The sequence below is a fragment of the Neofelis nebulosa genome, chromosome 16 (assembly GCF_028018385.1).
Source record: "Neofelis nebulosa isolate mNeoNeb1 chromosome 16, mNeoNeb1.pri, whole genome shotgun sequence".
NCBI classification, from domain to species: domain Eukaryota; kingdom Metazoa; phylum Chordata; class Mammalia; order Carnivora; family Felidae; genus Neofelis; species Neofelis nebulosa.
The window spans coordinates 13,355,001-13,376,449 of NC_080797.1; the positions used below are offsets into that span (position 1 = coordinate 13,355,001).

Below are 21,449 nucleotides of genomic sequence, written 5' to 3' on the forward strand. Positions count from 1 at the left end.
GAAGCATTATCAGCTCTGGGGTCATCTCAGGGAGCTCATGGGGCCACAGGTAAGCCCTGGATAGAGACTGACTCGAGGGTCCTCTCCCCAGTACAGGGCTGGGGCCAAGAGGCCAGAGGGGTCTGCTGACAGCTCCTGGAGTCCGGGCTGGGGCCTCTGCAGCAGGGGCAGGGCATGGACGCGGATACGTGGAGAGGGAAGCCGGGTGGCCTGGACCAAGGGGTGAAGGGGACAGCTCCCTTCTGCAGGGAGGGGCCAGGTTCCAGCTTGGGGGGGGGGGGGGAGGGTGTGTGCCTGGAAGGATCCCCACCCCCACCTCCCACCGGTGACCAGCAGGACTTTGTGGCCAACTCTGGCAACATCCCCACCCCGTGTCCGCCCCTCCCCTCTTAACAGAGAAGTTCACAGCAGAGCACCTGGCAGGCAGGCCCCCTTGGGGGGGGATCTGTGGGGGCCACAGTGTGGGCCGGGGAGCCTTGATTGAGCCAGACTTGCTGTTCCTCCCACAGGACCTCACCGGGGGCGCATTTGAGGACAACCTGAGGTCGCTACACCTGCAGGAGGGCCGGGACTTCCTTCACTTCAGCTGAGGGCCTGGACAGCTGCCTCCAGGTGCGCCAAAGGCCCCCAACAGCCACAGCCCAGGAGAGAGATCGAGGGCGCCAGGGAGGGTGGCCAGTGGTCCCAAGAGGGAGCACGCCAAGCGGGAGGTGGCACCGAATGCGTGTGGGGCTGGCCCTTCACCTGGAGGGCACGCGCCTGTGGTGGACACGCGATAAAATGAGGGGCCGTGAGCACACGGCCTGAGAAGCGTGTCCCTGACCGTCTGTGGGGCACATACTCTTCTCTGCCGCTGGGGCCCCTGCACCGCCGTCACCCAGCGTGTCTGTCCCGCCAGGAGCTCGTTAGCTCACGCTCCTGACGGACCCTGTGCCACGAGGACAAACACTGCTGGGGGCTGCAGTCTGGCTGTGTCGATCTCAGGCCAACCCAGGGGCACGGTTCCCGTGTGACTCGGTTAGAGATGTGGAAACACAGACCAGCAACTGAGAGCGCAGGCTGTGTGCTCAGAGCTCGCGGGGCGGTGTCTTCCGGTCCCATGAGGATGGCCGAGACTCAGCGTGGGAAAGGGGGGCTCAGGTGGCCCGCTGGCTGGGGGAGCACGTCTGGCTTTCTCTGGTTGGTCCTTGCTCGCAGGAGGGGCGGCTTAAGGGGGCTGGCAGTTCTCAACCGCGTCCTGGCAGCCTCGGGCTGCTGGCTACGGGGTTCGGGGTTCTCGCTTGGTTTCCTGAACTGGCTGCCGCAGGCCGTGGGCGGTCTCGCACCTTGTCTCTCAGCTCCAGGAACCCCAGTGCTCAAACCCAGGTCGAGAGCAGATCCCGTCAGCCGTGAGCGACCAAGTCGCCTTTCGCTGCAGGTGAGGGAGCCAGCTTCCTCTTTGCCTCTGGACTCAAGGCCGTTGACATGCTGCCTCGTCGGCGACTTCTGCCGGAGGTTGGCAGGAGCCTGTGCCAAGAGCTCATATGAGGAAGGCCGGGATCCCGGGCTCACAGGGTCTGTGTTCTGAGTGCAAAGCTCGGGAGGACCAGCATCCTGCCACAGTGCTCAGTGTCTTCCAGAAACATGTCTGCTCATTATACTGCCTACCTTTTGCTACTCTTGTCCGTTTTCAAATTCGACTTACTCCCCACGTTAGCCATCATTCGTTTTGTGTACCTGGGGTCACTGTCTGCTGACCGTGCCTCCCTGCACAGAGACGCTCGGCTGCCCACACTTTACCCAGGGTGTCACCGCCGTCCCCTTTTGTCCTCATTCACGCCACCGCGGAGGGCACAACCACACAGGGTCCCAGCTTGGCATAACGTCCTACCCCCAAGAGGCCACCACAGCGAAGCTTCGCCACCAGTGTTGGGCTGGGCAGACACGGATACTCAGGATGCAGCAGCTACTCACGGGGACTGAGCCGTGGCCGTGTGTGCACGTGGCCCCACCAGCCCCGCCCCTGCACGTTCCACCGCAGGCACACTGGCTTCCTGCTCCCCAAGCTCACCAGGTGCTCCTCTCTGTCGGGCGCCCACCTGCTCGCTGCTCCTTTGGAGGGTTTCCCGACCGCTTCCCTCCAAGACAGCCCAACACCCTGGCCGTCGCGTGTGGTTCCGGGCCCTGGAGCTGCTGACCGGGACAGTCCACGTTTGCTCCTGGCCACACTCCCAAGTTGTGAGTGCACAGAGCCCCCGTCCTGGATCCGTCACCCGGACCCAGGGGAGCTCCAGAACCTGCAGCTGCAGGGAGGGTGACCCCGGTCACCTGCGTCTAAGCGAGGGTGACCCTCAGGGTCCGACGTGGCCGAGGGTGAGCAGGGGCGCTGGGCCGTGTGCAGCCCGTGGTCCGTTCGGCTTTCCTCACGCTGGCGGGCAAAGAGCTCTGAGATGCAGGGCCTCTGCGGGTCTGTGTGCAGCGACCGGTCTCCGTGTGTCCAAAAGGGCCCTTCTTTGGAATCTTGTGGATTTTTAAACACAAGAAACAGTTCATCTTCTTGTTTCTCAGAAGCCGCGTGCTGGGTTTTCTGCAGCCAAGGTCCAGACGCTGCTCTGCAGGGCCGGGCTCCCCACCTGCCGCCCTCCGGCCCCCGCCAGCAAGGGGTCCTCTAGCTCATCCCTCTCTAGCTGGTCCCCTACCTATGATGGAGTAAAATGGGAACTCCCAACTTACTTCAGAGAGGGAAGCACGTCTTAAGGCTCGAAATCCAGTGAAAGTTAATTCACAAAGTAACGTACGACTTTCCCTTCCAGAGGGTCTGACAGGACGCCGTCAGGGGAGCACACAAGGTGAACGTTCCCACATGGTGCCTCGGCCCAGGCAAGGAAACCACTCCCGCTGAAGGACGCAGCAAAAGCACCTGCCGCTCGGCCCCCGTCCCCGTGCACGCCGGAGAGGGGAGCTGGCTCCCCGGCCCTGACCCCGTCGGTCCTTGGCACAGGGCCCCGAACCCAGCGCGGCCACCACCTTCGCCTCCGGTGCGGGCGGCAGCTCCTGCGTCCAGCCCGCAGATGAGGCGCAGCCCCGCGAAGCGCCGTGCACACCAGCCTCACTGACACACCTCGCCAAGGTGAGCGGGTGCACCGTGGTGCTTCCCCACATCGCCGGAGAACCCGAGATCCGAGGACACACGCTCGCGGGGCTGTTCGCTGGGTTCCTGACTCCTGACTCGAGACTCTGCTGTGGGGGGCGCAGCCAGGCTCAGGCAGGATGCTTGGGTTGCCCACAACCATGTGAGGGTAGGTGACCACGTGCAACGCCCACAAGCACCGGGCACGATGGGGTGAGGCAGAGGCAAGGTTGGGAGCCCACCCCTTGGCCGTTTCTCTGGCCCGTCTAGGGTCGCTTGGGGCCACCCTCCGCCCCCCAGGCCCCCGCATCAGCATCACACACAGAGACACAGAACTGCTCAGAACATGATTTTATAGACGGGGTTCCCGTGGACGTGAAGGCAAAAGCACCAACATCCCAGGGCACATGTGAGGAAAAGCCACCGCCGCCGTGGTGACGAACTTCAAGTCCCTTTGCGCCATGTCCAGCTGTCCCGTGCTGTCATCAGGCTCCTCCCCGCTGCCAGGCGGGCAGGGGGCCTCAGCGGGTGCCAGACTGTTGGGGACACAGCACAGGGTCAGACCACCAGCACCACCCCCTCTGGGCCCCCATTTCCCCAGCCACCCAGGACCCTGAGGCCAACGTAACCCCAAGGCAGCGGGCAGAGGTTCCCGGTACTTTTCCACAAACGTCATCCACTGTGTGTGAAATATTCCTGATAAAAGCATATTTACTTGGGAAGCTGGCACTGTGCTTGGCCAGCTGATTGCACCCCTCACGGAGCCCCCCTGGTGCCCAACAGAAGAGTGGGCAGGGCCACCACACTGTGTGGCACCGGAGCGGATGCAGGAAATAACAACGTGATTCCAAGCCTGAAGGAGAAGAGACTGGAAAGCTGACAGGACACGGCAAGGAGAGGGGTCCCGCCTGGTGCCGCCCTCCCGCTCACTGCGTGCTCTCGCGGTCCCTGCCAGCAGAGTAGCAGCCGTACAAGTGGGGGCTGTGAAGCGATAAACCCTTCAAATCCAAGTGAGGCCAAGAGAAAGAAACAGATCAAGCCATAACCAAAGATCATAGATGTAAACCCAAACCCATAACCACACGTTAAATACAAGGGGACAAAACTCCAATTAAGATACTCAACTGGATTAAATACAGAGAAGACCTAACTACCGTTTTTAAGAGACCCGTTTAAATGTAAGAGGAAATGGTATAAACATCCAAAAATCTAGTGCAGTTGGGTTACCCCTAAAGTAGACCTGAAGGCAGGAAGCACTTCTACAGATAAAGAACATTCCGAGTGACGTCACTTCCAACGTGTCGCAACATCGCAAAGACGAGAACAAGATGCTGCGCGTTCTCGGCCTGTCAGAGAAGAGAGGCCGCACCTCTTCTCTCTCTTCCAGACAAGAGGGCTGGACTCGGACACGGGCAGACCCTGCCGGGAGCAGAGACCACCGGGCAGAAGGCACACCTGACGGCCAGACTCTGTGGGCACCATCTTGGGGGGACCCTGGGAGCACCAGGCTCACTGGTCATGATCCTGGAAAGTCCCCCACACTCTGGGCGTCTCCCCTCCAGGGAAGAGGACTGCCAGAGCCCCTGGCACCTGCAGGGGCACAGGGGGACAGAGCTGCCCCACGGGAGCCCATGGCTGAGGTCCGCTCAGATGACCGCAGACTGCCACACAGCCCACCGCTTCCCCGGCAGGGCTCCAGGGCCACGGCCATGGGTCCTCTCTCAGACTCCGATGCTCCAAGGGGGACGGTGCGGGGACACCCAGGTCAGGGCACGACGTGCCGGAGAAGCTGTGGCAATACTGAACAGAGGGGCCCCTGTTGGAAAGACACAAACCTCATGATCCTGAGGCCTGACTTCCTGTTACCAGCACAACGGGTCTGGCTTCCAACAAAAACTTACAAAACACACCAAGAGGCGAGAAAAAGCAACTGGGAGAGATGGCACCAACATCTAGACCAGACTCAGATACGGCAGAGTTGGGATAATCAGACCAGGGCTTAAAACAAGGATGACTCGTGGCAAGGGCTCTGCTGGGGCAAGTGGGCACCACCAAGGACTGATGGGCAGTGAGAGTAGAGGTGGAAAGTCAAGGAATGAAAGGAGACACCAGAAATCAGGAACATGCTTACAGAAATGAAGACGGGACACGGCCAGAGAAAGAATCTGTGAACCTGAAGACTGGTCGATAGAAACTTCCCAAACTGAAATGCTGAGAAAAAAAAGTGGGAAAACAGAAGAGAGTATCCAAGACCACAGGGCAGTTCCAAAGCTGTAAAACAGAGTCCTGCATACTCAAGGCCACGAGACTCTATCACAGACGTCTATTCTCGCCAAGTGGACCCAGAGGCTCCAAGTGACCTCGGCCGAATACCTGGCTGATTCCCTGCTGCAAACTGATGACGATTCCACACAGGTTTCTGAAACCCAAGGGGGCTAAGAGTCAAGATGGTCTTGGAAAAATAAAACCCGAGACGGAAATGCACAAGCACCACGACGTCTCACAAGACCCACGCCCGTGTCAGCAAGACAGGCCGGTGCGGATTACAGACAGATCGTGGAGGACAGGACCCGAGAGGACAGTCATGCATCACTTCGACCACTTTGACCACAGCGACAGCGTGGCCAGAATGGGGCTGCACGGACTGCATGTGGAAGAAGTGTCTGCTGGCCTTTCCCTGGCACCACACACAACTGCCAGTCCCGAGTGGCCTCGCGTCTACATGTAGGAGGTAAAACAATAAAGCTTTTAAGAAACACTGAGGAGACACGGCCTTAGAACCAGTAAGACCTTCAACAGCTCCTCGAACAACAGAGCGGGACGAGATGAAGGCTGGAGCCCAGAACCCTAAGCCGCGCCCCCTGCCCCCAAGCAGATATTTGCAGATACAATTCCAGGGCCCATGCACACCACAGAGCCCAGAGACAAAAACACTGAAGGGGACCCACAGGCCAACAACCGCAGACGGGGTACTGGCCGTGCCCACCACCTGCACCGCACACGCAGCCCGAGCACCTTCTGGAATCTGCTCACCAGCATCTCGTGCAGCAACATCTAGCCCGGCAGCCCGCCCGGGGGCTCCACCCTTGAGCCAGGTGCCCGTTGCGTGTGTGTGCACAGAGCCGGACCGCACGCGCTCTCGCGTGGATGTTCTTGCTCAATAAAAGCTCGGCAGCAGCCAGGGTCCAAACCCAGGTCCGGGGGAATACAGCCAATGGGCAGGATCAGGAACGAGGGGCCAAGGAACCAGCCCTGTCCCCAGCGGTCACAGAACGTGCCACTGCGCTCTGGCAGAGCCCACGGCCTGAGGAGACACTGACCATGAGTCTGTCCTGATTCCCTGCAAGCACACACACGAGACCCTAAAACCTGATGGTCCGCAGAACCTGGAGGGACAGCTCAGGGCCCTGCAACCTCAGGACACCGCAGCCACAGTGCACAGGCCAGGGGCGTGGAAACCCTGGGGTGACAGAGTCCCAGGACCAGACGAGTCTCCAGGGAGGTAGTGATGGTGGAAACCGGCCCGAGGCAGCCTCCCTTCGGCCGTGACGGAGGAGCACATCTGAGAGAGTGAACTAGGTCACTGACAACTCCGCTGAGGGCTGGTGGCGCAGAGGACGTGTCTGGGAGCAGTGCCCACAGGACACACCTGACACACGCCTGGTGGGGACGTGCACGCATGAGCCTGTGAGACTCATCTGGCTTTGGGAGGAGGAGCCAGCAGAGTGTACACGGGGCAGGCGGGGTGAAGGCACGCGCCCAGCAGTCAACGTGACCCAGAACGTCCCAGACTGGAGCTCGGGACAGTGGCTCCTGGGAGCTGCACTTAGAGGCCTCGTGTGGGAAGGGCCCCAGGTTCCCAGTGTGGCCGAGGGCCGCGCGGCTACCTTGGGGACCAGCTGAGGTCTGGGCACACCGAGGAGGTCACACAGGCGGTTCCGCTGGCCTCTGACGAGCGGGAGCTCCGCATCCCTGGGGAAGAAGAGGCAGGAGCAGCGTCAGCCACGGCACGGTGCTCGAGCTGGGACCTGCCTCACGTTTGAAGCTCTCAGGAGCTGCTGCCGGGTGCACAGGACCCCAGCACCTCTGCTTCGGTGGAGACCAGGGAAGTCGGCAGCTGCCAAACCCTCCCTCAGGTGCGGGGGCAACTGGGGGGGAGGTGTGGCCCCAGACGGGTGGCCCGACACGGACAGAAACGCTAAGGCCCGAGAAGGTAGGGCAGGTGGGTTTTTTGAATTTTATTGGACTTCAAAAGCTGCTTATCACTTTAATTAAAAATAAAGATTAAAGGGCTGCCTGGCTAGCTCAAGTCAGTTGAGCGTCCGACTTTGGCTCAGGTCGTGATCTTGCGGTTCATGAATTCAAGCCCCACGTCGGGCTCTGTGCTGACAGCTGGGAGCCCGGACTCTGCTTCGGATTCTGTGTCTCCCTCTCTCTCTGTTCTTTTCCTGCTCACACCCTCTCTCTCTCTCAAAAGTAAATAAAAAACATTAAAAAAATAAAGATTAAGTTATATTTTTCTTTTGAAACAAGAAAAAATTACTTTAAAATTCTCTGGAATTTATTCCAACACCAAGTGTGGTGGGAAAAGGGCCCCGTGCACCCCACATGGTGAGGGGGGAGGGCCGGAGCCATGGGGCACAAGTGACCTGGAGGTGACCACGTGGCAGCACCCTCCACAGCGAGAACTCACACGCTCCCCACAGATGTTTGCAGGGCAGGCCCTGGGGACGGGGTTAGGTCAGCGGCCCGGCTGTTCAAAACGTGGGTCACCCACACCTCCCGAGCCCACATTTTCGGTTCTGGAGCTCTCATGAGCGGCTTGGCAAAGACGTTCACCGGAGTTCCCTCCTCCCCAAGATCTATGTATCCCTCAAAACCTCCAGGAAGCCCTGAAACCAGAGGCCCTGTTTTGTCCTTCACGCCCGAGCACGGGAGCCGGCCTCTGGGGCTCTGTGGCCAGCTCAGCCCTCCTAGGAAGGTCACAATCTCAGGGGAAAAACACACGTAAGCTGGTTATGCGTGTTCTCACCTGCTAATGCCAGCGCACCAACCTTACCACCGGTGCCTCCATGGGCCACCGCCTGGCCTAAGATGGGCAGTGAGCACAGCCGTCACCTTGTAGATGCACGTGTGGGTGAGCATGTGCGCACATGAGCACGCGGGGTGCCTGGAACATAGCAGCATCCCCCACACGGCTGTTGTGACCTGTTATCTGGTGCACCCGATCAAGCCTGCGCTCACGGGCTGTGCCTTTCCCGCTCTCGGCACTGTCCACGCATCCTTCTCCATCAGCCCCGCCCCCACGTAACACACCTGCTGTCCCAACTTACCAAGTCCAAAAGCAAACGACACCTCAGGACACTGCACCTAAAACCAGCTCTGGGGCCCAGCTGTGACTTGAGGGACCCGCGAGAAGCCAAAGGCCCTGGACACCCTGGGAAGGAACCGGGTATCTGGGACAAGAGGGCTGGGGAGGGGGAGGGGCAAGGGCAGGGGAACACCTACTCTCTGGTCTCCTTCCACCCTTTCTGATGTTTGGACACATCCACGTGTGGCCTTTGCCACCACAGCCTCCTCTGTGGGGAGCTGGGCGTGGCGGCACCTGTCCCCTTAGAGGCCCTGGCCACAGTGCTGGCACGTCCCCGCAAAGGGTGAACCCCGCCCCCTGCCGCTCCCCTCTTGGCACTTCTGATGCTGCAGTTCGGGGGCAGGAGGAGCCATTCCCAAAGTGACCCCGACCCCATCAGCACCCAGAGCCCATGACGCAATTACTTAACAAAAGCGGCCCAGGGAGAAATAAACAATTAGCTTCTAACCAATCAGTGATCAGAACCACCCACCTTTTCACTTTGAACATTTTCCCACCTGAACTAGAGGCACCTCCTCCCCTCCCCGTGTCCTCAGGGACTGCCCAGCCCCCTGGGTACAAACAGGGCCACCACCTCATGGTAACGCCATCGAGGGCTGGGAGCCTCACTCTCCTCACCCCTTCAGAGGGTTTCTGGGGGACACCTCGGGGACAGGAAGGGAGGCTCTGGACATCCCTATTCACCAAAGTGCCGCACCGGGCCGGGTGGGGAGATGGGAAGGGACCTTGCACTCACCAGGCCGTGGTGCCCAGCACAGCCATGACCTCATCCAGGACGTCCTCACGCATGATGTCACCGTAGGTGAGCAGCATCTCGTACACCTGGCTGGCCGTGGTCTTCCGGATCTGGGTAGGACATAGCGCATCAGCAGGAAGACAAGGCCCATAGAACCCAAGCAGAGTGACAGAACCCTGCTCAGGGAGCAGGGACATGGGGCCAGGCACGCCCCCAGGTCGGACTGGAACCTGAGACCCATATAGATTGTTAAAAGGAAGAACGTGACCTGGGGCCCTGGCCACAGCTGGACCCATGACAAGCAAGCCGCGGTGTGGGCTGCTCTCTGTTCCCTGCTGCCCCACAGCAGCCTTATCAGGGAGGAGTGAGGCCACACTGTTCTTACTAAAATGCATCACTAAAACCCGCCTCCTCAGGGCACCTCAGGGGCTCAGTTGACTGAGGGTCTGACTCTTGGTTTTTGTCTCAGGTCATGATCTTACGATTCATGGGATCGAACCCCACATGGGGCTCTGTGATGGTCAGTCTCTCTCTCTCTCTCCCCCTCCCCGTCTCGCATGTGCACCCTCTCAAACATTAAAAAAAAACAACAAAAAACCCCTGCTCCTCACCCAGGAACCCACCTCCCCTGTTTTCTTCTCGAGCTACCTGCATGCAAAACACCTTGTGGGGCGGGTGGTCTCAGAACCCCGGGCCCACCCCCAGGGTTCCTCAGTCGGCAGGTGGGGCAGCCTGAGAATCTGCATTTCTGATGGGGGGGGGGGGTGCTGCAGCTGGCCCAGTGATCCCCACTTTGAGAACCAGTGTGTCCAATACAAGCATCACTTTTACCTTCTAGCAAAGTGGCACGTTTGCATTATTTGAAGAGTGGTTTTTCAGCCAGTGGAAAATGGAACTCCCGGGACACGTGACCCGGGTGGGTCAGGCTGCAGCACCCGCCATTCATGGGGCCCCCACATGCACCCTGTGGGGTGTGACCCAGCGCTGCCCCCAGATACGGCCCCAGGTGCCAGCGCGTGATCGGGGAGCAGCCGCAAGCACACTCACCACAGGGAACGGGTGGCAGAGCAGAAGGCACAGCTGCAGGAGCACCTTCCTCCTCACGTCGCCCGGGAACCGCACCATCCCGCAGAACCTGCGGGAGTGACGGCCCAGGTGAGCACAGCCCTGCGTCCACCCCCACAGAACCCGGGCGAGCGTGGCCCCACATCCAGCATCCACTGGAACAACACGTCCGCCTCTCCAGTGTCGGGTGAATCGGGTCTGTTTCTAGGGAAACCTGCCTCCGGTGAGGACGCCCCCGAAGAGACACAGCCCCTCCCCGGAGGCCATCTGCGCTGACCCCTGAGACCGACAGGCTGTCCACGGAAGTCGGAACACCGACTCCAGAGTATCTCCCGCCTGACAGACCCTTCCTTTTACCGTCACAACGAGGAACTGGAGACTTACACAGCGACGCTCGACCGCAGTTTCTGCACATCCTTAGACTTCTTGATTTCCTCCTTGCAAAGCGCAAGCAGCTTCCCGCCGAAGGGGTGGCTGCAAGGGAAGGACGGGACACCAGAGAGGAGCTCTCAGAGCACGCGGAGCACGGACCCACTGCGCCATCTGGTGCAGCGCTGCCCAGGTGACCAGAGGGCCGTGTCCCTCAGGGTACCACAACAGGTTACATTAATGGGCTCCTTTACCAGCACAGGACAGATGGCTGCCTGTCCCTTTCACGCGCCTCCCCGTCTTCGCCGACAGGGGCGGGGGTCGGGGGGCAGGTGGATCCCAGGCGCGCCACGAGGGAAGGAATCAGGTGCACCAGACGGTGGTACCAGCTGGTGGGGCCTCAACGCAGGACCAAGGGGAGGGACAGCCATCTCATAACCAGGCCTGGCCCCGGGGCCAAGGAGAACCAGGCAGCGGCCAGAGCATGGACACGTGTCCTACACTCTGCACAGCTGATGACAATATGGGGGGTCAGGACAGCCAAGTCCCTACCAGAGAGATCCACTCCTCTGTCTCCAGTGTGGCAGCCATGCGGGGAGGGGGGGTGGGGTTCCACTGCCCCTGTGCCCTCCTCCCCGGCTGCTGGGGAGACGTCCTGTCCTCAGGGACAGTGGCCCTCAGTCTCTCCCCATCAGCGGGCACCCCGACCGCACCCTCCGTGTCCCTGTCACCCAGAGTGGTCAGTGTGCACCTCCAGCCCCTCGCCTCCACAGGCTTCTCCCCACGGCTCACCGAAATGCTCATCAGGGACCAAGTGACCACCGTGTCAGTAGGGGCCACAGTCACGCCGTCCCCCACCTACATGATCACCAACGACCCTGCTGTGACGTGCTCCAACTCTGCAGGGGCTTTGCTGTCTCCTGCTCCTCGTCCTCCTCATAAAAATGCAACACCCCACAGAGCCATCGGTCCCTTCTCTGTCTACACCCGCTCCCTTGCTGATCTCCCAGTTCACACACCACCACCCTCTTTCCACTGGGCTCCAGCCTTGAAGAGCCATCCCTCTGGGATGTAATGAGCATCTCAGACGAAACATCTGTGACCTGGACTGAACGTCTGCATCCCCCGAATTCACACGTTGAAGCTCTGATCCCCACTGTGAGGGTATTACCAGCTGGGGCCTCGGACACAATTAGGTCACGAGTCTGAGTCCCCCGATGGCATGAGTGTCTTCATGAGAACAAACACACGAGATGACCGCCCTCTGCCGCGTGAAGATAGCAGGAAGGGTCTCTCTGCAAACCAGGACCTGAATCGCTGGCACCTTGACCTCAGACCTCCTGCCTTCAGAACCGTGCGGACTGACTATCTGCCGTGTAAGTGGCTCTGTGGCCCCACCTGCTCTCCTGTCCCGCTGCAGTCTCTTCCCGCACACCCGCATCTGGGCCGCGAGAGAACCTGCTGGCTTACAGCCACCTGCACAGAAGCCCCTCCCTGCCTGGACCCAGAGACCATTCTACAGGCAGCAGCTGGAGTTTCCGTTGCCTCCACTCCAAGAGGTGAGCCTGGCACCACTGGTGCGTCACAACGAAGGCATACCGACCTGCCAGAGGAGCCCGGTGTGCTGTCCCCAGCCTCCAGCTGAGAGGAGACCCAGAGCTCGGTCTCGACACAGGTATGCACCTGCCAGACCTAGAAGGCGACCCCCGGGTGGGGGAGCACCTCTCTGGGATGTGGAGCTGGGAGGGTCTGGATTGCTACCGCTGCCCTCGAGGCCTAGAAAGGGCGAACAAAGATGCCGTGGCCTCAGGTTACCTGCACACGCGCGGCATCCAGACGACGAGTAAGCAGACAAATGAGAAAGCCCAACCCCCAACACCATGGGCTGTAGAAACCAGACAGCCCAACGAGGACGGAGACCAGAAGCACACAGAAAGACCCCAACACCATGTCCAGGAGGGCAAAAAGCTGGCAGGCTGGGAAACAAACTAAAGAAAAAGCTGCATCTGAAAATAAGAAAACAAAAACCGAAAATAAGAACCGCACACCTCAACTTGGCCGTTTTCTGACTTGGGTCAGAAATGTGTCAGGAGATGGGGCACCTGGGTGGCTCAGTCAGTTAAGCATCTGACTTCGGCTCAGGTCATGATCTCGCAGCCAGTGAGTTCGGGTCCCGCATCAGGCTCTGTGCTGACAGCTCGGAGCCTAGAGCCTGCATCAGATTCTGTGTCTCCCTCTCTCTCTGCTCCTCCCCCAATCACACTCTCTCTCTCCCTCTCTGTCTCTCAAAGGTGAATAAATGTTAAAAAAAAAAAAAAAAAGGAGGAGGAGGAGGAGGAGGAGAAATGTGTCAGGAAAGAATCATAAGTGGAGGACAGGTCGTGGGATGCAGCGTGGCCTTGGAGGAGCTGGGGCGGGGGAGGGGCGGAGCATCCTCAGATTTTTCTAGAACACAGAAAACAAACAAAATCACATTTTCAAGTTTAACAAATTTGTGGCAGGACAGACAAGTATGTAATCAACAACTAGACCCATTGAATGGGCAGTGGAGATTTCTTGGAGAGAAAACTTCAAAGGAGGCAGAAAACCCAGACTGCCTCTGTCAGACTCCAGACTTACAGGCAACATCTCAAAAGCAATGGAAGTCAGAACAAGAAAGAGGTTTTGGTCCTGAAATAAAACGTCTGCCTAGAGTCCTATATGCTCTGAAAGTAACTCGCAAACAAAATCATAAAGGATTTACTGCCAGTGGACCTCACTAGAGGGACCTGGAAAGGGTGAGCGGGGCCGGGGCAGTGAGGATACAGACGGCAGCAAGTATGTGGGTAACTTAACACAGTTAACTTGTCAACCGCACAAAACTAAGTGACAACGTACCTATGATACAACACGTGATGAGCTCACATAACCCAAGGGAAGTAAATAAACATGTTAATGTCCTCGGTTTTGTCCAGGAAGAGGGCAAAACAGAGAAAGTGAGACTTTGACAGAGTGGCCACTGAAACACAGAAAGTGAACAGTGCTGCTGAATGATAAAAATCATTTAACTGATCAAACAGGGAGGAAGGAGGGATGCGCAGCAGGCAGGACCAGTGGAAAACATCCACAGAAGCAGCTCCGAGGCCGAATGACCCAGTTTAACAGTCAGAGGAGGTCAGACTGAGTTTCATCCTGCTCATAAGAGATGCACCAAATTTAAGTACGTGAAGACAGGAGTCACAGAACAGAGAAAGGTACAAGTTCAAAGTCAGAAGAAGCTGGTGCAGCCTGATCAGCACAAGAGCAGGCAGAGTATAAAACAAAGCAGCACCAGAATAATGAAACGGGCCACTGAAACACAAGCCTGAACCGACACCCGCACGCACCAGAACAGAAGACCAAACACCCAAAGCAGAAACAGACAAAACCACCAGGGTGCCTGGGTGGCTTGGTTGTTTGAGCGTCTGACTCTTGGTCTCAACTCAGGGCATGATCTCACGGTTCGTAAGTTCAAGCCCCACATTGGGCTCCATGCCAAGCTTGAAACCTACTTTTAAAATAAAAAAAAAAAAAAAGGAAAGAACTGACAAAACTACAAAACCGCCCAGAAATAAAATGAGACGTGTTTGTTAACGAGACACTTTCTCCTGTTTCTTTCAAAAATTTTAAGCCAGGAAAATCTGCGTTTAGGCCTCGAAACAAAATGTTCAGCAAGCCAAGCGACGCAATCCGTACAAGGACCCCATCCCACAACCAGGCTGGCGAGTCCTGAGTGCAGATGGCCCTGGACACTAGGGAGTCAGTGACACGGCAAAGATGGAGGCACAGGCACCGGACTCACCCTCCACCTGACACTAAAACCCAACAAAATTCACATGACTGCAGACTGCCGAGGACAGTGATCACCGAGGCCCAAGAGGCAAAGGTGAGTGCGGAGGGGACACGGTGGCAGCAGTGCCACCGAGGAGCAGGGCTGACAGCCCACAAAGGCTGTCACCAGGAGCAAACAGAGTGAGAGACAGCGCACGTGAGAAAACGCCACTCAGGGCCCACCTGGCATGGCTCTTCCCACGTCCCCGAAACGTGCCCAGGAGGAGGAGGCTCCAGGCGACCCACAGGGCACAAAAGGCCCAGCCCAGAGGCAAAGCCCTCAAAGCCTGGGATCCAGTGGAAATCATCAGGCCCTAATGAGATAAACCAGCCACCATGACCTCGACGCCAGAGCTCACTGGCCAGGAGCTGACCCAGGGCTGCTGTGTGTCCCTGCACTAGGGTGTCCGAAGAACCCTTGTGCACCCGTCCTCTGTGCCCACACCCGGCCAGCCCCCCGCGGACCCACTCTGTCCTCCTCCGTCCGTGCGGGGCTCTCCAGCCTCAGCACCAGACCTGCCACCACGACAGTACAGACGCCTCACCTCATTAGGTCTCTTCCCACCTGGGCGCCAGTGCTACCATAGGAGCCCGGCCGAGGCACAGCCCCAGCCTCACCGGAGGGCAGCCGAAGCCTCTTGATGGCACAGACCGTTCCTGAACGCGCAGAAAATCACCTTCTAGGTTCTCCTCTCCGGCATCTCATCGCTTCATCTCTACAAGGCGCGTTCCGAGGCTTGCCCGACAGAGTGGGACCGAGCGGGGCACACTTACTTCTGCTCCGCGGTGAAGAGGTCAAAGCAGCCGTTGGCCAGCATCTGGTCCAGCGTCTTCAGCAGCGGCACAGACACCCTGAGAGGAGGAGGCAAGCGCTGAGGGCCAGGCGCCAACCCCACCCCAATCCCAATCCGGGAAGAACATGGTGTAGAAAATGACAAACCTACTGAAGAATTCATATGGAAACGCTACGATCAAGGAAAGCCCCAACAACTAAGGGAAGAGACAGCAGGGCTGGCACCACTTAATTTCAGCCACAAAGCTCGAGGGATTGGGGACAGCATAAACCAAAGAGCAGAGAAGTCCAGAAATAAGCTTACATGTTCACAATTTATGAAAAGGTGGAAAAGCAACATCGTGGAAGGGACAGTCTTTCAACACACTGGACACTCACAGGCGGAACCAACACACGGACCCGGATCCGTCACTCATGTCACACACAGAAAGTAACCCAAAATGGACCTTACGTCTAAACATAAAACCCAAAACTGGGAGTCTTCTAGAAAACATAAGAGAAAACCTTCATGGCCTTGAGTCAGGCTAGGACTCTGCCTGACAACAAACACACCTGCAAAACCACAGGGGAGAAGCTGGAGAGCATGCAGGCACCTGCTAAGAGTCGGCCAAGGGCATGAAGGACAAGCCACCGCCCCAGAAGAGGGTGTCTGACGAAGGGTTTGTGCAGCGCAGGTGAGAAATCTCAAAACTCAAGGGGCGCCTGGAGGGCTCTGTTGGGTAAGCGTCCAACTTTGGCTCGGGTCACGATCTCAGGGTTCATGGGCTTGAGCCCCGTGTCGGGCTCTGTGCTGAGCATGGAGCCTGCTTGGGGTTCTCTCTCTCTCCCTCTCCCTCTCCCTCCCTCTCTCTCTCTCTCTCCTACTGCCCCTCCCCCCCAATAAAAGAAAAAAAAAAAGACATTATTCAGACTGAAGACCATTTGCTTTTATTTCTAGTGACGCAGTTTTCTACCAGGAGGACCCTCCCAAAGGAAAGCCAAAAGGATGCTTTTCAGCCAAAAGAAAAGTGATCACAGGTTGTAAAGCCAAAAACTAAGAAGGAGCACAGAGCAAAGAAAGTGGTACATAAGTGAGAAAATCTAATTGTACAAAACAACAGTGAGTCTTGTATGACAAAATGTGAGCATTTTTAAAACAATTGAATTTTACATTTTCATTTAAAAGGTTTGGGGCACCTGGGTGGCTCAGTCGGTTGAGCATCCAACTTCGGCTCAGGTCATGATCTCACAGCCTGTGAGTTCGAGCCCCACGTCAGACTCTGTGCTGACAGCTCGGAGCCTGGAGCCTGCTTCTGATTCTGTGTCTCCCTCTCTCTACCTCCCCCACTCATGCTCTCTCTCTCAAAAATGGATAAACGTTAAAAAAAAAAAAAAAATGTGTTTTGGAAATGCCAAACAAGCTCCAGTGACAGAAAGCAGATGAGCAGTTGCCTTGGGGCTGGGAGGGCACAGGGCGCTTCTGGGGGATGAGCGTGTCGTGTCGTGAATGGTCTCGGGGCTGCTGACAGAGTCCATCGAACTGCACCCTCCGTGTGCTTTTCATGAGACGTCACTCACACTCCCAATGGCTAAACTCCCGTTTGTTTCTCACAGACAGGATGGCCTGGTGATGGCCTGCGGCCACACCACTGTAACCCACAGTTGAGAACTGAGTCCTGAACTGAGTCTGAACCCTGTCAGAGGGCTTCAGGGAACACCCCATCCCAGGGTCAGGGCCCGTGGGGTCGGTATCGCCTTCGTGCAAAAGCAGTTAGCAAAACAGCGTGGCAAAGATGCTCAGAAAACACGTCCCCCAGCTGTTGCTGTGATGTTCGGTCCTGGCGTGCAGAGACCCTGTCTACATAGTGGACGCGTCCGTGCACAGACCGGGGAGATGTCACCTCATGGAAAATCCACACTCACCCTCCCAGGCTCACAGCCTGGGTCGTCTTCACGCCCAGTGCATACAGGCGTGCTAGTTCCACTGGCGCGGTGATGGTGGTGTGGCCAGTGGAGTCCCGCGAGCTGGGGGCACCCCGGGTCCCACCTGGATCTACCTCACCGCTCCCTTGAAGTGAAATCCCAATGAGGACAATCGACACCCTGGAGGTCTGAGAACCATCGCGAAGGCCCCAGCCCATACCTGTCGTTCAGAAGGTTGTCCTCAAAGACCTGCAGGAGGGTCCCGCTGAAGCCCTCCAGGGCCCGCAGGTCTTTCTGGATCCCCGCCATGTACTCAAAGAGGCTCTGCGTGGAGTACCTGACCTGCAACAGGGAAAGCGCTCTCGTGACGGTGACAAAACCACCGCCCCCTCGCCACCTGCCCCAGGGTCGACCTCGATGGTCACGCTGGAACATCCACTAGGGAGCTGAGGGGACGGAGCCACAGAGCATGTGGGCCTTCGAAATGTCCTGCCAGATGGGGCACAAGCAGAGACGTGCAATGAGCACTGACACGGAAATGCTTCCCCTGGGGCAGCAGCACAGACTGAGCGCTGAATCTGCCACAACGACCCCAAGTTGGCCTCAGTGGAGGCTGCAGAGGGTCTCCCAGGAAGCAGGTCAGGTCAGGGGACCAGATACTCAGAGACCCTCCCCACGGACCCCAATGGACTAGCAGAAGGAATTGACACAGAGCTGGTCCCGTGCACGGTGACCAACGTGGATGCGGACACAGCCGGCAGCGGGCACAGCAGGGATCCAGGTGCCCTGCAGCCAACCGGCAGCTGGAGGCTGGCGCCCAGGAGACCCTGCTCCTACCAAGCCCTGTGACACTGCCCACAGCGGCAAAGGCAGCGCCCCCCCAGACCGGCGTCACACGCCTCCACGCACAGACCCAGGACAGTGAGTCACTGGCAATGAGTCAACAAGAGGAAGTGAGCGGACTCAGGCCCCACCTAACAGCGCAGGTACCATAACTATGAGACAAGGGACATGGAGATGCTCTCGGTTACCTGTCAGGGAAAACACAATTACAGGGATAAGCCCACAGTGCAAAAGCACAAGAGGGGGGCGCCCGGGGAGCTCAGTTGGTGGAACCTCCGACTCTCAATTTCGGCTCAGGTCACACACAATCTCACAGTTCATGGGATCAAGCCCCGCATCGGGCTCTGCACTGGCAGCATGGAGCCTGCTTAGGACTCTCTCTCTCTCCCTCTCTCCCTCCCTCCCTCCCTCTCTCTCTCTCTCTCTATCTCTCTCTCTGCCCCTCCCCCTGCTTGCTGTCTCTCAAAATACATAAAAGTAAACTTAAAAAAATAAAAAGCTGCAGAACACAATAGCACCTGGAAAAGAAGTCTGAAAACCAGGGAGGACAGAGCATAGGTGGAAATGTGGGGCGTGGAAACCCTGAACGAGAATGAGGAGGGCAGGGAACGTTCCAGAGGAGATGGGAACCGTGAACACACCACTGGGCGGACAAGGAATTCCAACAGATCACAGGTGGGAGCGTCAGAGGGCAGCTGCCGAGCGCCAAGTGGGGCTGGGCGGCGGGCGTCACCACCAGACGGGGCTCCCGCGGCAGCAGCCCCCGAGGGCAAGGGCAGATGACAGAAGATGCACGGCCATCCCCGTGGAAGCCTGCGTGTGACCGTGCAGGGGAGGACACATGCCCCCCCCCCGCCGACACTGCTTCTGGGTCCAGTGGAGACTGTGTTAAGGGACCGCATGACCGCTACACCAGCAGGAAGGACAGCAGGTGACGGAAAACGCACCCAACAGACCAAACCTATCCAGGAAAGACAGCACGAAGAAGACAGACGAAGACAAAGAGGGTCAAGCAGCAGCTGGCAAGTGAAGTCCACGTGTGCCAACAAGCCCAGGGAACACAAAACCACACTGTTCTGTGTTGCCTGTGGCGAGATGCCAAGCGCACAGAAGCTCCCCGCGGTGTTCTTTGTAATTCCGTACTCTTCCTAGTGGGAACACCAGCCCACTCTTGTGAGAGGTTAATGCCACCCTTGGGGGTCCTGCCCTGGAAACCCAAGGCCAGGGGAAGGGGTGGACCCTCGACCCCACTTGGACCCCCAAAGCAGGAAAAAAACAGCACACAAGGCGACAGCAGGCCTCCCAGAATGCACCTCTCAGCCTCTGGCTGCCACCCGAAAAGGCGCCAGACACCGTGTGTGCCCATTCGAACCTCCCACATTGCCCCAGCCCCCGGGCAGACGCCTCCCACAACCGTGGGACCTGGGAAGAGGCCTCCTTACCGTGGACTCTGTCAAGCCGCCCACAGACACGGCCAGCCCCAGCAGGACGTGGTAGCGGTAGGCAGGCAACCCCAAGAGCTGGGTGATGAGAGGGAAGGCCTGGGACGGCGCATTCCAGTTCACAGAGGCCATGTCGGACCTGCAGACAGTGAGCCGACAAGCTGGAGGGTCACCCGTGCCCACTGGGGGTCGGGGATCCCGGATTCCCATACCTGGGGAAGAGCTTTTCCAGCTCTTCTCGATGGGGCACGTGGGGGACAGGGGAGCCACCAGAATGCAACAGGGCCATGAACACGCGGGCGGCGTGCGCGCGGACCCGGTCGATCTTCTCACTTGCCTGCTGGGCCACGCAACACATGACCTGCTGACAGCTGCAAACCAAGAGCAAGGCCGTCAGCCCCGTGTGAGCCCAGGGCACCACCCAGAGCTACCCCACAAGCACGGCAGCCACCGCAGCAGACCTGACACCTCAGAGGCCTGAGCACCAGGTCTTGGATGGAAGCGGTGAGCTGGGGTGGGGTGGGGTGGGGTGGGGTGGGGTAGGTGGGAGGGAAGGGAGGCCCAAGAGACCCCGGCCGCACCCCTGATGCAGGCACCCACCCACAGGCCGGACCCAACCCCCGCACGGGGGGCACTCACACAGTGGCCTCGATCAGTTCTGGCTGTTCCCTCGCCGCCAGGAGCATCAGGTCCAACAGACTGGTCATAGCGGCCTCACGGACCCTGCAGGGACAACGATGCGGTGAAGAGCCCAGGCGCCATGTGACCTGTCGGCCACACACCCTCAACCAGAGCGAGTTTCAGAGACTGACCATCGCTTCAGTGAGAAACATCCACCAAACCCAGTACAGGCAACCGACAACAGGGCTTTCTCCACGCTCCACCAGCAAGGATGCGCATTTGACGCCCGAAGGCAGATGCCACGTCCCCAGTGTGCGCACAAACAGCATGACTCTACCCCAAAACCAGCACAGAGATGTCGGGACACACATGTGCAGCGGGTGACCGGAATGTCACTCTCTGCTCTCACAGACTCACTCCACATTCACTCACGCTGAAGAAAACGAAGCTTCCACGCCGTGAAAACCTGAGCCTGTAGCATCACTGACCGACCCAGGGTGAAAGCAGCACTTCAGACTGGGGACACAGCTGAGCAGCAGGGACCACAAACCTGCCCTCTCCGACAGATGGAGGTCCTGGCCCATGGGAGACTGGCAGACGAACCAAGCGCAGGTGTGGGGCGCTCAAGGCGCAAGTTGGCCTTGAGGGGGCTCACAGGAGCTGGGCAGACTGTCCCTGGGGCAAGGCTGCCAACCAGATGCTGCTCAGGACCCAATACACAGACGCCAAGGGTGGGCAGGGGATGGGGGCAGGAGGCCTGAGCGTCCCCATGGACCTCCAGTGTCTGTGGGCACAGCACTCACAGGAGAGGTGGTGGGGATGCACAGAGGACAAACCCAAAGCTGCACACGCCCTCGGGGCCTCACCAGCTCCTGGCAGGGCAAGCACGGGCCAGGGTCCCAAATGCCGGGCTTGGGCAGCTGGGAGGCCACACAGGCACGACCCGACCGCTTGCTGAAGGCATCAGGCAATCTGCACCCACACCGCAGGCCTGACAGATGGAACCTTCGTGATCCCCGCAGGGAAGTGCATTCCCAAAGCCTCCACAATTCTGAACGTACAATTTCTGGATAGCGTTAACACCACAAGGAATAGACAGAAAAACGAAAAAAGACCAGGTGTTAAAATAGCAAAAGACGACAAAAGAAACAGATGCAGGGTTGCCACAGGAACCACCGCGAGGGACGTGCTGGAGGAACAGAGATAGAAAAAATAAACGAACACTGGAGACTTTCTACTGAGAGTGGGAATCTCTGACAAAGGACCAAACATCACTGGGCTCTGACACGCACTCCCCAGTGGTGGGCCCTCGGGAAGGACACGAGTACCTGTGTCCACAGCCCACCCGA

General features: G+C 58.4%; 2 protein-coding genes across 12 annotated transcripts in view; one reads left to right on the forward strand and one right to left on the reverse strand.

Annotated features, from left to right (window-relative positions):
• Positions 1–3,089, forward strand: part of B3GNTL1 (UDP-GlcNAc:betaGal beta-1,3-N-acetylglucosaminyltransferase like 1) — a 94,049-nt gene extending 90,960 nt beyond the window's left edge. For 2 of the 8 annotated variants that reach the window (XR_009254832.1, XR_009254836.1), the window contains 2 exons: positions 510–2,217; positions 2,793–3,089. Coding sequence is in view for 2 of the 8 variants with exons in the window: in XM_058703385.1 (XP_058559368.1) it covers positions 510–590 (81 nt within the window). In the remaining 6 variants the exon portion in view is untranslated. Of the gene's footprint in view, positions 1–509; positions 2,218–2,792 lie in introns of those variants that run through there. The other 6 variants (XR_009254833.1, XM_058703385.1, XR_009254834.1 and 3 more) reach the window with 5 other exon arrangements.
• A 356-nt stretch (positions 3,090–3,445) lies between these two features.
• Positions 3,446–21,449, reverse strand: part of TBCD (tubulin folding cofactor D) — a 161,194-nt gene continuing 143,190 nt past the window's right edge. For 2 of the 4 annotated variants that reach the window (XM_058703380.1, XM_058703379.1), the window contains 9 exons: positions 20,119–20,202; positions 19,692–19,850; positions 19,480–19,618; positions 17,415–17,536; positions 15,274–15,351; positions 10,666–10,755; positions 10,264–10,351; positions 9,217–9,326; positions 3,446–7,081 (listed from right to left, as the gene is read on the reverse strand). In XM_058703380.1, coding sequence (XP_058559363.1) covers positions 6,685–7,081; positions 9,217–9,326; positions 10,264–10,351; positions 10,666–10,755; positions 15,274–15,351; positions 17,415–17,536; positions 19,480–19,618; positions 19,692–19,850; positions 20,119–20,202 — 1,267 coding nt within the window. In that variant the 3' untranslated portion in view covers positions 3,446–6,684. Of the gene's footprint in view, positions 7,082–9,216; positions 9,327–10,263; positions 10,352–10,665; positions 12,427–15,273; positions 15,352–17,414; positions 17,537–19,479; positions 19,619–19,691; positions 19,851–20,118; positions 20,203–21,449 lie in introns of those variants that run through there. The other 2 variants (XM_058703381.1, XR_009254831.1) reach the window with 2 other exon arrangements.